We start from the raw sequence: 13,233 nt of genomic DNA on the forward strand, positions 1-13,233 counted from the left end.
TCTGCCTCTGGGGTTGAAGTGATTCTCCTGCCTCAGCCTCCGAAGTAGCTGGGATTACAGGCGCATGACACCATGCCCCACTAAGTTTTTTTTGTTTTGTTTTGTTTTTATTAGAGACGGGGTTTCACCATGTTGGCCAGGCTGGTCTCAAACTCCTGACCTCAGGTGATCCACCTGCCTCAGCCTCCCAGAGTGCTAGGATTACAGGTGTGAGCCACTGAGCCCGGCCATGAAGTATTCTTCCAGTCTCAGGTCGGTCTTTCATCTTCTGGCTTTCACTCATGCTGTGCTTTCTCTGACAGTGGACAGTCCACATTCATGCTGTGTCTTCCTGTTCACTATTCAGTGTATTGTAATCTTGCTCCTGATTCCACGAAGGCACTTAATTACCCTTTGTTGAAATTACTAGTAACCTCCAGTTTCTTAATCCAGTGGATGGAGTGAGGCATACTTTACCCCTTATCTAAGTTGACCTCCATGAAGCACTGGATGCTGCTGACCACGTTTTGAAATCTCTCGTGTCACTATTTTCTTTCTTTTTTTTTTTTGAAACTGGGTCTCCTGGGTCTCTCTTTGTCACCCAGTCTGAATGCAATGGTGTGATCATGGCTTACTGTAGCCTTGACCTCTTGGGCTCAAGTGATCCTCTCACCTCAGTAGCTGGGACTTGAGGTGCATGCCACCATGCCTGGCTAAGTTTTTAGTTTTGTAGAGATGGTGTCTCCCTATGTTGCCCAGGCCATTCTCAAACTCCTGGGCTGAAGTTATCCTCCTGTCTCAGCCTCCCAAAGCGTTGGGATTACAGGCTCAGACCACCATGCTTGGCCTCTTGCCACTATTTCTTATTTTCCTCCTGCCTACCAGCCATACCGCGATTTCTTAAATGTATTTATTGCATTTTTTTTCATCTATTGTAGAGATATATGAGTACCTAGTACTATGCCAGGTGCAGAGGACTCAGCAGGGAACAAGACACGTGTAATGTTTACACTCTGGGAGCTTGTGTTTTATGGTTTCCCTTACTTTTCCTCTTTTCTTTACCCCTTTAAATGTCGGTAATGTTTTCTGTCATCACCTTCTCTTTCTTTATTCTCTTGCATTCCTCTTCTAGTAACCCTCCCTGGCTGTCCCTAAAATAGAGTATGTGTTAATACTCGAGTGTCTTCCTCCCTAGTCTGTGAAGTTATTAAGATCAAGGATTGTGTTTTATAGCCAATCTCTCATACACATGGTTGGTGCTCTGTAAATATATTTTTTTCAATAAATGGGTGAAGGGGGTGGACATATAAATGGATATTTTACAACATAGTATAATATGTACTAGGTAGGATAAACAAAATGCTTATGGACTTTGTTTTATATTAGAGATAACATTTAATATTGGGTATTGAAAAACAGGTAGGTATTTTTCTGCTAGAGAATTGGTGCAAAGGTCATTCTAGGTAGTGGGATGGATGCAAGGGCATGGAGCATTCTGGAATGGCATAAACCAGGTGTGGATGATGTTTACAACACTTAGAGGGTAGAGTCATTGAAGATATGTTTAGAATGTTATCTGTGTCCCTATGTTAACCATGTTACTATTAACATTTTGGACTGGTTAGTTCTTCGGAGTGGCACTCTTCTGCATTGTAGCATAAACTGTTTAGCAGCATCCTGGCCTCTTATAACTAGATACCAGGGGTACAACTCCCTTCTCCTCCAGTTGTCACAGCACTGGTACAGTGGCTTGCACCAGTAGGCCCAGGTACTCTGGAGGCTGAGGTGGGAGGATCACTTGAGCCCAGGAGTTCAAGTCCAGTCTGGGCAACATAGTGAGACCCTGTTGCTTAAAAACAAGAAGTCTCTAGAATTTCAAATGTCCTGTAGGGGAGAGGGGCAAAGTCTCTCCCAGTTTTAAACAACTGTTTAAGAGGAGGGCATGGGGGCCAGAGTTTTAAAGGGCCTTGGGTACCAAGTTAAGCCATGTATCTAGGCATTTCTTGAAAACAGACTGGGTCATCTGTCATTTGTTGAACCCACTTTGAAGGAAATTACTGTTTTAAAATTCAGATAATTAACTCCAAAGGTATATCATCCCTGGAATGAGTAAACTTAAATAATAACTTATATTTTACAAAATAATCCCAGCTAGACAAATAATGACATATAATTAGTTGCTTGTCATGTGAGCTATTTGGAAAGACTGTTAATATTGCTCATCTTATTTTTAGGTGTGCTGATTCTGTTCCTTACTTTTTTTGCCTTTTTGCACTGCTGGCTCAATGCCTTTGCTGAGATGCTACGCTTTGGTGACAGGATGTTCTATAAGGTAATATATACTCAGACTTAGCTTTCTTTTCACATTTTATCATCTTCCTCATTGTTAAGTATTTCAACATTATTGGCCAATGTCACCAACCTTTCACACAAACATTGCGAAATAATGTTCTTTTCTACAAATTTTGCCAATTATTATCTAAAATTCAGTTACAGATATAACTAGCATAGCCTTGTGTTTTCTTCAGTCTTTAATATCTGCTCCCTTAACATAAACACATGGTTTCTGCTGGATCCTTCGAGGATATATTGGTGATTACAGTAGGAAAGTGTTTGTTCAGAGCACACCATGAGACTTCCCTGAGTGTTCATTCATTTGAAATGGACCGTCTAGTTCTGTAGGAATGACCTCAGCAAATTATTCCATTTAAGACAACTGAGCAGTTCATGAGAGGAATAACTTATCCCTCCTTTTTTTTTTCTTTTTTTTGAGATGGAGTTTCGCTCTTGTTAACCAGGCTGGAGTGCAATGGCGCAATCTCGGCTCACCGCAACCTCTGCCTCTTGGGTTCAAGCAATTCTCCTGCCTTAGCCTCCCGAGTAGCTGGGACTACAGGCACGCGCCACCGTGCCCAGCTAATTTTTGTATTTTTAGTAGAAACGGGGTTTCATCATGTTGACCAGGATGGTCTCGATCTCTTGACCTCGTGATCCACCCGCCTCGGCCTCCCAAAGTGCTGGAATTATAGGCATGAGCCACTGTGCCCGGCCTATAACCCTACCTAAAATTCTCTTTGAGTTTTGGTTGTTTTTGGCAACACTCTAAGTCTACCAACTTTTTTCTTAAAGAAACATTAAGTGTGGATTGCAGATTTTAGATATTTGATTTCATTCATCTGATCTTAAAATTGGGAGCAAGAAATATATATATAGGGACACCAGGACTTTGAGGTAGCCACGATCTCACTGTTTGGGTAACTTAAATTTTGTCAGTTATGATAACCACCAAACAGCTCTCTAGTGTTAGCGCCCTATCTGGTCTTCATGACCATAGAATTTTCTCATGACATTCTAGCAAGGTAAGGGGGGTGGGGTTTACTGACTGCTGTTTAGATGAACATTAGATTTAAATGATTCTGTGTGTTCTGTATGAACCTAGGAACTTAGTCATATATAGTATGAGAATTCATGTCATTATTCAACACTAATAACCAAAATGCCTTTGAAGACTTTTCTGTCATCAGTATATGAACCAACAGTTTATCACAGTATACTCTGGTTTTTCTGCTACATGTGTTCTTTGGGAAAGTCAGAGGTTTTGCTTTTGGAGTGTGTGTGTGTGTGTGTAGTTTTATACCTTTACTTTTTCCCTTAGGATTGGTGGAACTCCACATCATACTCTAACTATTACAGAACCTGGAATGTGGTTGTCCATGACTGGCTGTATTACTATGCCTACAAGGACTTTCTCTGGGTAAGCAGCAAGATTAAGTTCATGTTATTTAAGAAATGGAGATTATTTTTCAGAAAGTATTAGTATTATACAGCTGGAAGAAGTTACACTGAATTGCTCATGATGAAAGGGTGATAGTATCTTTTCAGTTTTCTTTTGAGTTATTTAGGTCTGGAAACCTGCTTATTTTAGTACTGCTTAGAAACCACTGTGTACAGTAGTAGGTCTAATACTGTGTCTTTGCTTCAGATTTTATCTTACATAACAATGTAAGAGTGCATGGAGGTCACTGGAGGAGTTAAAATGATCCACCAATAATGGATAATTTCTTATGAATCTCATTGCCAACAAATAATCTCCCTCTGGTCGTTTTCATTTGTTTTTCTTTGTTAAAGGTAGAGAAACACTTTTCTGTGAGAAATACCTTTGTGTGGATTTATACATCTCCAATCAGTGACCTGGCTTTGAGACATTCTTTAAAGCAGAATATACTTAGACTGATGAGATGTAATTTTGAATCTCCTGGTTGATTAACACTGGTATCTGGATTACAGTTTTTATTAAGTGAGGGCACCATTTGGCTTAGTGACAACATCTTTTGGTGCAAATAGCATTGTGTTAATATTTGAGTGCTAATTCTGTCATTCAAGTGTAGTTTCACATATGGATAAGGCAAGTCCCGTCTCCTTTTGAAATCTTAGTTTTGTTACGTGTAAAACGGGAGAGGACACTTGCCCCATCTACCATACAGTGTTACTCTAAAGACTGAAATTTGGTATATTTCGTTTATATAGGAAAACTGTGTTTGTCAATTATAATAACTTACAAACATAAGGTATTGATGTTTTTGAAAGTAGACTCAGATCTTTGAACAATAATAAAAGTTTGTAAGTATATATGAATTGTAATTATTTTAATAGGCTTGGATTAATTTAAGGAGTAGACTTAGAAAATTAAGTACAAATATAATTAAATAGATGCCTTTAGCATATGATAATTTTACGTACTATGTAGTTCATGCTTGCTTTAAATTTTTAAAAGTACTTTGTAATGTTTTTTTTCTTTAGTTTTTCTCTAAGAGATTCAAATCTGCTGCCATGTTAGCTGTCTTTGCTGTATCTGCTGTAGTGCACGAATATGCCTTGGCTGTTTGCTTGAGCTTTTTCTATCCCGTGCTCTTCGTGCTCTTCATGTTCTTTGGAAGTAAGTATCTTGGCATGCGAGCACTGGGTGCTATGCTAAAAGAGAAACCAAATAGAAAGGGAACTATAAAATCAACGTAGGAGAACTAGTTAGTAGTAGTAACATTTTAAGGCAGTACTTGTTTATCAGATGGTCAGAATATTGACTTTGAATAATTATACACAGCTCCATCTCCAGATGTTTACACTTTGAAGTAGGGAAATGAACTAGGTAATCTCATGAAGACCATCGATGACACCGATTTGGTAGGTCATAAAAGTTATGTATGTAAACAGCTTTCCCATTCATAAACATTGTCAGTATGTATCCCCTGGAAAACTGACGATTTTTTGAGTGAGAGGGAAAAGTTAGAATATGAATATTCTAATTCCATGAAATATATATACACATGTTCTGAAAACACTGATTTCTTGTTAGTTACTGATTTTTACACTGAAGCTTTATTTTTCTTTATAGAAACAGTGACCAGAATAAAAAAAAAATATATATATATATATATAAACAGTTGATACTCACTGTGATTATTAGATGATAACAGCAGATATCTGAGGCCCCTCATCTTCTGATAAAGTATGTTTTGATAACTGTATATTTATTTTGTTTATTTTTTTCTTTGAGACAGAGTTTCACTCTCATCACCCAGGCTGGAGAGCAGTGGTGCAATCTCAGCTCACTCCAACCTCTGCCACCTGGGTTCAAGTGATTCTCCTGCCTCAGCCTCCCAAGTGGCTGGGATTACACCAGTGGCAGGCACACACCACCACACCTGGTTGATTTGGCCAGGCTGGTCTCGAACTTCTGACCTCTGATAACTGTATATTTCTTTGTTGCCTTCCTGTCTTTAGTGGCTTTCAACTTCATTGTCAATGATAGTCGGAAAAAGCCAATTTGGAATGTTCTGATGTGGACTTCTCTTTTCTTGGGCAATGGAGTCATACTCTGCTTTTATTCTCAAGAGTGGTATGCACGTCAGCACTGTCCCCTGAAAAATGTGAGTCACCAATCTGGTTGGTGTGCAAAATAACCTGTTTGTCCTCTGATTATGAGAGTTGGTGGGCAATGTCGAGGAGGACAGTGGTGGAGATGATGATGAATTAGTGTTAGAGAGAGGGAAATGAGCAGTAAAAGCATTAGTTTATTATCTGATTTTGTACTTGAAGTTTTTCCTTTTTTTTAGTTTTCTTCACATTTAACTCCACTAGTTTTTGGTTTTCTTCTTTTACTGCTTTTTCTTTAGCCCCTTCTAATTTTCTGTCTCCTGGAACTATAAATCTTCTCCAGGGTTTTCCTAATGCCATGTATGTCCCTACTACCACCACCTAAAACATAGCTTTTTTTTTTTTTTTAAGCCTCTTTCTTCTAAATAAACTCATGTAAAAATATTGGACAACACTGAGATGCCTTTCATTTCTCTTGATTCTATTTTTTGTTTTCTTTTTTGGTAATTATATTCAGGTTTCATTTATTCTTAGGACTTTAGTTTTTAGCTATACATGGGTACAGATTTTAGGATGCTTTTTTTTTTTAAAGAATTTTATTTTCAAGTAACATAGTATAGGACGTAGACTGAGGAATTTCCCAGCAAACACTCTGGTTAACTTAATTGATATGATCTAGTTAATTAGATCTACTAGCACTAGCTGAATGTACTGCTTATAGTTATGGATAGAATTTCATGATGGAAACACCCTAAGAAGTAGGATTGCCAGGCTTCTTGTCTATATAGGACATGTCCTGTATTTAATACTTTTGTCCTGCCTCCTGTATTGGCTTTCTTAGAATACCCTAAATGTCTTATTTACTGAAAAAGGCAAAATTGCCTTTTTCAGTAAATTACAAAAAATTCAGCAGATAAGAGTTGTTTGTCTCAAGTTCATCTAGTCATCCTGTATTTGTATTTGCCAAATTTGGTGGCCCTACTAAGATGTCATTCAATTTTCCAGGTTCAGAGGGGATGCCTTCTTGATATATTTCCTGGGTATTTCTCATAGGCGCCTGTAACTGAAGATGTCCATAATAAAATTAATCAGTTGCCTCTCCAAAGATTCCCCTCTTTCAGTGTACCCTGTTTTTGTTAGGCTGCCTCAACTCTCCCTCCTTAGTTCCTATGAATCTCCTTTGTGCATCTGAACTAATTGCTCTTGACTGTCCCTGGTCAACCAGATTCCACATGTTAGATTTTATTCTCCTAGCAAAATCCAGTTTGGATGCCACATCTTCCATGAAGATTTTTCAAATTCTTCCTTCCCTCTCTTTCCTATTTCTGAACTTTTGTAGTGCTTCACCTGCTCCTCCTTTAGATAGTTCAGTAATTTTAAACCTTGTATTAGTCATATATATATTTGTCATCCTTAACCACCACTTAGATTTTAAGGTACTAAAAGTAGGGCTGTGCTAAAATAAAAGATGCAGAAAGAAATAGTGCCTGTTTAGAAACTGGTCAAAAGTCCACGCAATTGTATATAGTTTACTGGACTTTAAAAGCTTTATGTGAAGCATCTAAATTGAATAAATCTGTGTTATAGATAAAACTACTGAACATCTTTTGGAATACCTTGAGGGTTATTGAAATGGTGGGAGGCGTTTTAGAGATGTACAATGTATAATATTAATACCCGTCTACCTCCTCACCTCATCTACTCTGTACACAAATAAATTATTTTTCCCTTCTTATTTTTTTCCCCGTTGTAGCCCACATTTTTGGATTATGTCCGGCCACGTTCCTGGACTTGTCGTTACGTGTTTTAGAAGCTTGGACTTTGTTTCCTTCTTGTCACTGAAGATTGGGTCTTCTCCCTGATTTGGAGCCAGCTGCTTCCAGCTGTTACTGAAGTTATCTGTGTTATTTGGACCACTCCAGGCTTTACAGATGACTCACTCCATTCCTAGGTCACTTGAAGGAGAACTGTTGGAAGTTCACTGGAATCTTGTACACTTAAGCAGAGCAGAACTTTTTTGTGGGGGTGGGAGGGGGAGAGAAGGCAGAGTAATAGCTGAAGTAATGACAGATTGTTGCTGGGTCATATCAGCTTTATCCCTTGGTAATTATATCTGTTTTGTTTCTTGACTCCATCCAATCAGAGACTAAACATCATAATTTCTTGGCTACTGAATTAGCCAAAATACTTATGAAGAAATCACTTAAATACCTCTGGCTTAGAATTTTTTTCATGCACACTGTTGGAAGGTATGATGATTAAACATGCAATTGGGGAAGAAAAAATATAGAAGGATTTTTGCTATTTCTAGTAGAAAGAAAATACATTTTCCAAAGATAATGTTATACATCCTATTTTGTAATTTTTTTGGAAAAAGTTTAGTTCTCCTCAGTTTTTACCTTGTTTCATCTGTAGGTCATGATTTCTATGAAGCAAAAAGATGCCTTTTACCATGAATTCTTGAGTTTACATCAGTAATACTGTATATTAAGGGGATCAGAAGTAGGAAGGACAAAATAAGAGGTAGCAGAGGAAAAAGCAAAACAGTTCCTCTTATTTAACTTCTAAAGTAATTTGTAAAAAAGATTTGTAGAGTCAATCATGTGTTTAAACTATTTTATCACAAACTTACCATGGAAGATACTCCTTTTTAACTTTTTGGTAATAACTTCTTTGAAGTTATTTAGAAATATCCTTTGGAACAATTATTTTATTGTCTAATAAATATTGATTTATCTTGAATTATTTTGCAGACTAGTGAGTCTGTAACATAAGTATTAATCACCTCCACCCATATTAAAGTGATCATTAAGGATGCAGAAGCTGGCTTCTGCATTTGGTCAATTATTATACTTTTAACGGTAGTATGTTGTTAGGTAGAATAAATTAATATATGATTGGTTTCAAGGAAATGTACTTTATTATGTAATCCTTTGATTTTATAAGATGCCCATTTCTAATATGACGTGTGTAGGAATTATTTTATTTGTATGCATGGGGTATGATTGTAAAGACTGAGCACTGGAAGGGGCATTAGAGACCATGCAGTTCAACTTTCCACCCAAAGAAGTAAGGCTTATGAATAATTCAAACGATTGTTGTTACTCGGAACAGCCGCTTGAGAGGCTCTCTTGGTATTGTTCGAATTGTTTAAATGTCAGTTTGAATCTCATAAGAAGGTAAGTAGAGTTAATACTCATAACTTAATTTGAACCACAAGTATCCAGCTTAATCATGTATCTTCTTCATGATACCATTGGCCCAGTTTAGGTAACTTTCAAACATTAAATCCAACTTCAGTGGACACAAATACACCTCAAAGGAGGTTATTTTTAAAAAGTATTCTGCACGTTCCCATAGTAGTGTTCTGCACCACAGTATTGTAATTGTAATGGAACCATAACCTCCTAACTAGTTGCTTTAATATGGCTTGTAATTATTGGCATTTTTCTTAAAATGAATCAGTCTCCTGAATTTATAACTGCATTTTAAATATATTGAGAACAGATTGGTCTAAGACTTGGTTATGAGTAAGCCAATCTTTTAAATCTAGAGAATGGAAGTTTTAGGTTTATATTTCTGTTAAAAAATACTATAGATGTGACTCTTATGAGAAGGCTTTGTTGCTCTGTAGTGTTTCTGAATACTGTATTTGCTGGCTTGATCAAGGCTATTTTTCAAAAAGCTCTCTGCTTCCTATTTTTATTTTGTTGTTGTTGTTGTTGTTTTGAGATGGAGTCTTGCTCTGTTGCCCAGGCTGGAGTGCAATGGCACAATCTCGGCTCACTGCAACCTCCACCTCCCGGGTTCAAGTGATTCTCCTGCCTCAGCCTCCTGAGTAGCTGGGATTACAGGCAGGCGCTGCCACACCCAGCTAAATTTTGTATTTTCAATCGAGACGCGGTTTTACCACGTTGGTCAGGCTGGTCTCGAACTCCTGACCTCGTGATCTGCCCGCCTCGTGAGCCACTGTGCCTGGCCTCTGCTTCCTCTTATTAGTGATTTTTCTGCCCAAGATTGTGACAACAAATGACATGTAGAACTACAGACTGTTTAGAATGTTAAGACTGTTCTAAGAAACTTTTAAAAACAGTAAACACTTCAAAGAATGGTCACTTTCTGTGAAAGAAATGGTTTGATAGCCATAATCTTATTGCTAGCTGCTTTTAGCAAAAGTCTTTTCTTGAAACCACCACCTGTACTTTTTAAACAAATAAAAACTAACATCTCTTGCTAATGTGTTCCAGGAAGATTTATTTTTTTCTATTTTGCTCTTGTGCTGAAAATTATTTTCACTTATAGGATACTTTTTTCCTTCTGAAAAGTAATAAACTTTTTGTTTCTGTAAGACATAGTAATGAGAGTAACTGTTATTTTGGGCGTATCAACCAACAGAACAACGACGTAGTCTGTATTTCACTTTCTCATTAGATCTCTAACTTAACCTTCTAGTACCTTTATATTAGACTCTTTCATTGTCAATCCTGGATAATGATGCAAAATGGAATTTTGTTTTGTTTGTTAGTAGATTCATGTAACTACAACTGTCCGGGTAAAGTTGCTTGCCTCATGTTAGAATTTAATTAGAAAACTGAGGTTGCTTTATTATTATTATTTTTACAGAGTCTTGCTCTGTTACCCAGGCCAGTTTTTTTTTCTTGTACAGACGGGGTTTCATCATGTTGCCCAGGCTGGTCTCAAACTCCTGGACTCAAGGGATCTATTTGCCTCAGCCTTCCAAAGTGCTGGGATTACAGGTGTGAGCCACGGCTCCTGGCTCCTGGCTCCTGGCTCCAGAGTAAATTTTTTAATGGAAGATAGCTCATACTTTTTTTGTGTTTCTGTTTTTAAAGACATAGGGTCTTGCTCAGTTGCCCAGGCTGGAGGGTAGTAGCATGATCATAGCTCACTGCCATCTCAAACTCCTGGACTCAAAAAGTGCTCTGGAATACCTAGAACTACAAGTACCTGTCACCACACCCAGCTAGTTTCTTTGTTTTTTGTAGAGATGGAGTCTCACTATATTGCCCAGCTCAAACTCCTCACCTCAAGCAAACCTCCCACTGCTGAAAGCTTTGGGATTACAGGCATGAGCCACCATGCTAGGCCCATCCTTTTGTTAATAAAGTTTCAGTGACGTGCTTACTAATGTTATGCAAAATTTCATTTCAATTATGTAGTACTACCTAATGCAATGCTACTTATGGTATGTATATATACACTGTATACGCACAAAGATCTGTTGTGGGCATTGTTTTTATGTATCTTATCTCTAGGCTTTATGGCTCTGAAATGGAGGGAACTGGATATAAATGTTTTGAGGAATAAAGTGAATGTTTTGAGTGAAGTTTATGTAAGGATTTGACTGGTTTTTAACATTATTAAAGTTTCTATCAGGTAATACAGTGTTGGGACTCTTTGTTGAAATAAAATGTTACATATAGCCGGTTGTAGTGGCTCATGCCTGTAATCCCACTACTTTGGGAGGCCAAGGCAGAATTGCTTAAGCTCAGAAGTTTGAGACCAGCCTGGGAAACATGACAAAACCCTATCACTACAAAAAATATAAAAACTAGCCAGCGTGGTGGTGCACACTGTATTCCCAGCTACTCAGTAGGCTGAAGTGGAAAGATGGCTTCAAGCTGGGAGATGGAGGCTCAGTGACCTGTGACCTGTGATCACATCACTTTATTCCTCAAAACATCCAGTTCCCTCCATTTCAGAGCCATGGGCAACAGAGCGAGACCCTGTCTCAAAAAACAAGTTACACATAAGCCCAGTTTAAAGAGGGGATAACATGCAGCCTCCCTAGTTGAAACAGAACGTGTATCCTTTCTTTCCCACCCTGAATTTCATGCCTAGTTTGAAAATCACTAGACAGTAACAATAAAGTTGATAAGCTTTAGGTTGGTAGGAAAGCTATGTAATCTATCCAGTCTACTAAATCCTTGTATGTTTTTGGTAAAATATAAAGATTTAATAGCTAATTTGGACTTAAGAAATTGGGTTGGCCAGGCGCGGTGGCTCACGCCTGTAATCCCAGTACTTTGGGAGGCTGAGGCGGGTGGATCACGAGGTCAAGAGATCGAGACCATCCTGGTCAACATGGTGAAACCCCATCTCTACTAAAAATACAAAAAATTAGCTGGGCGTGGTGGCGTGTGCCTGTAATCCCAGCTACTCAGGAGGCTGAGGCAGGAGAATTGCCTGAACCCAGGAGGCGGAGGTTGCGGTGAGCCGAGATCGCGCCATTGCACTCCAGCCCGGGTAACAAGAGCGAAACGCCGTCTCAAAAACAAAATTAAAAAGGAATTGGGTTAATTTCATGAGTGCATATCACTTTTGACTATATTAGTCAAGCATATTATTAAAGTTTTAAAAAATCTAAGACTTTTTCTGTACTATTTTTTTTCCAGAGTGCTCTCTTCCTTATTTCTACATTACTATATTCACATTTCTGCTGCCAATAAGCCCAAATGGAGTGATAAACTTTAAGCTAGTAGACACTGCACCATGCTTTGTGGTGGCGTTTTCTTAATGAAATGGTAGCTGTACTTCTTGTTTGTTTTTAAATACCTTTGAAACAGACAGTTCATGCACCCCATCGTTTAGAATGCAGTTTGAATTTCCATGGGAAAATGTGCCAATTTGGGGTTGGAAAGGAGCTGAAGCCCGAATCAAGACTCTGCCATTTGGGGGTAGTGCGGCAGATTCCTGCGTCTGTAGCTTTCCAGTGTGTTAATCCATAGTGTTCCGAAGAGCAGAAGGGTCATGTAAATCTGAAGTTCTTATTAAAGGTTTTTCTATAGATAAAGATGTCTTTTCTGATTCATTCTTGTATATTCTTTTCCCGAATTCCTATTCCTGCCTGCAAGTCCTTGTCTGATCACTGTTACCAATACTTGTTTAGTAGGAGTTGTATTAGCATTAACTTAAAATTTTTTTAATTTAAAAATACACAAAAATGGCAAAATACTATACATGTGAAAGTGGTAAATATATTTGGAAGAAACCTAGTCTGTGTTGTTTTGTTTCATTTTTTGAGATGGAGTTTCGTTCTTTGTTGCCCAAGCTGGAGTGCAGTGGTGTGATCTCGGCTCACGGCAACCTCTACCTCCTGGGTTCAAGCGATTTTCCTGTCTCAGCCTCCTGAGTAGCTGGGGTTACAGGTGCCTGCCACCACGCCGAGCTAATTTTTTTTGTATTTTTAGTAGAGAGGGTTTCACAGTGTTGGCCAGGCTGGTCTCGAACTCCTGACCTCAGGTGATCTGCCTGCCTCAGCCTTCCAAAGTGCTGGGATTATAGGCATGAGCCACTGCACCTGGCCAAAAACCTAGTCTGTTTTATTTATTTATTTTTTTAATGTTTTTGAGACAGAGT

At 38.3% G+C, this 13,233-nt stretch overlaps 1 protein-coding gene across 1 annotated transcript in view; it reads left to right on the forward strand.

The window, feature by feature from the left end:
* Window positions 1-11,200, forward strand: part of SOAT1 (sterol O-acyltransferase 1) — a 71,087-nt gene extending 59,887 nt beyond the window's left edge. The window contains exons 12-16 of the mRNA XM_064370789.1: window positions 2,214-2,311; window positions 3,635-3,733; window positions 4,780-4,915; window positions 5,761-5,906; window positions 7,607-11,200. Of these exons, the coding sequence (XP_064226859.1) occupies window positions 2,214-2,311; window positions 3,635-3,733; window positions 4,780-4,915; window positions 5,761-5,906; window positions 7,607-7,663 (536 nt within the window). The 3' untranslated portion in view covers window positions 7,664-11,200. The remainder of the gene's footprint in view (window positions 1-2,213; window positions 2,312-3,634; window positions 3,734-4,779; window positions 4,916-5,760; window positions 5,907-7,606) is intronic.
* Window positions 11,201-13,233: the final 2,033 nt, after the last annotated feature.

The sequence above is a fragment of the Aotus nancymaae genome, unplaced genomic scaffold (genome assembly GCF_030222135.1).
Source record: "Aotus nancymaae isolate 86718 unplaced genomic scaffold, 86718_ANA_hifiasm-v0.15.2.pri h1tg000108l, whole genome shotgun sequence".
Taxonomy (NCBI): Eukaryota; Metazoa; Chordata; class Mammalia; order Primates; family Aotidae; genus Aotus; species Aotus nancymaae.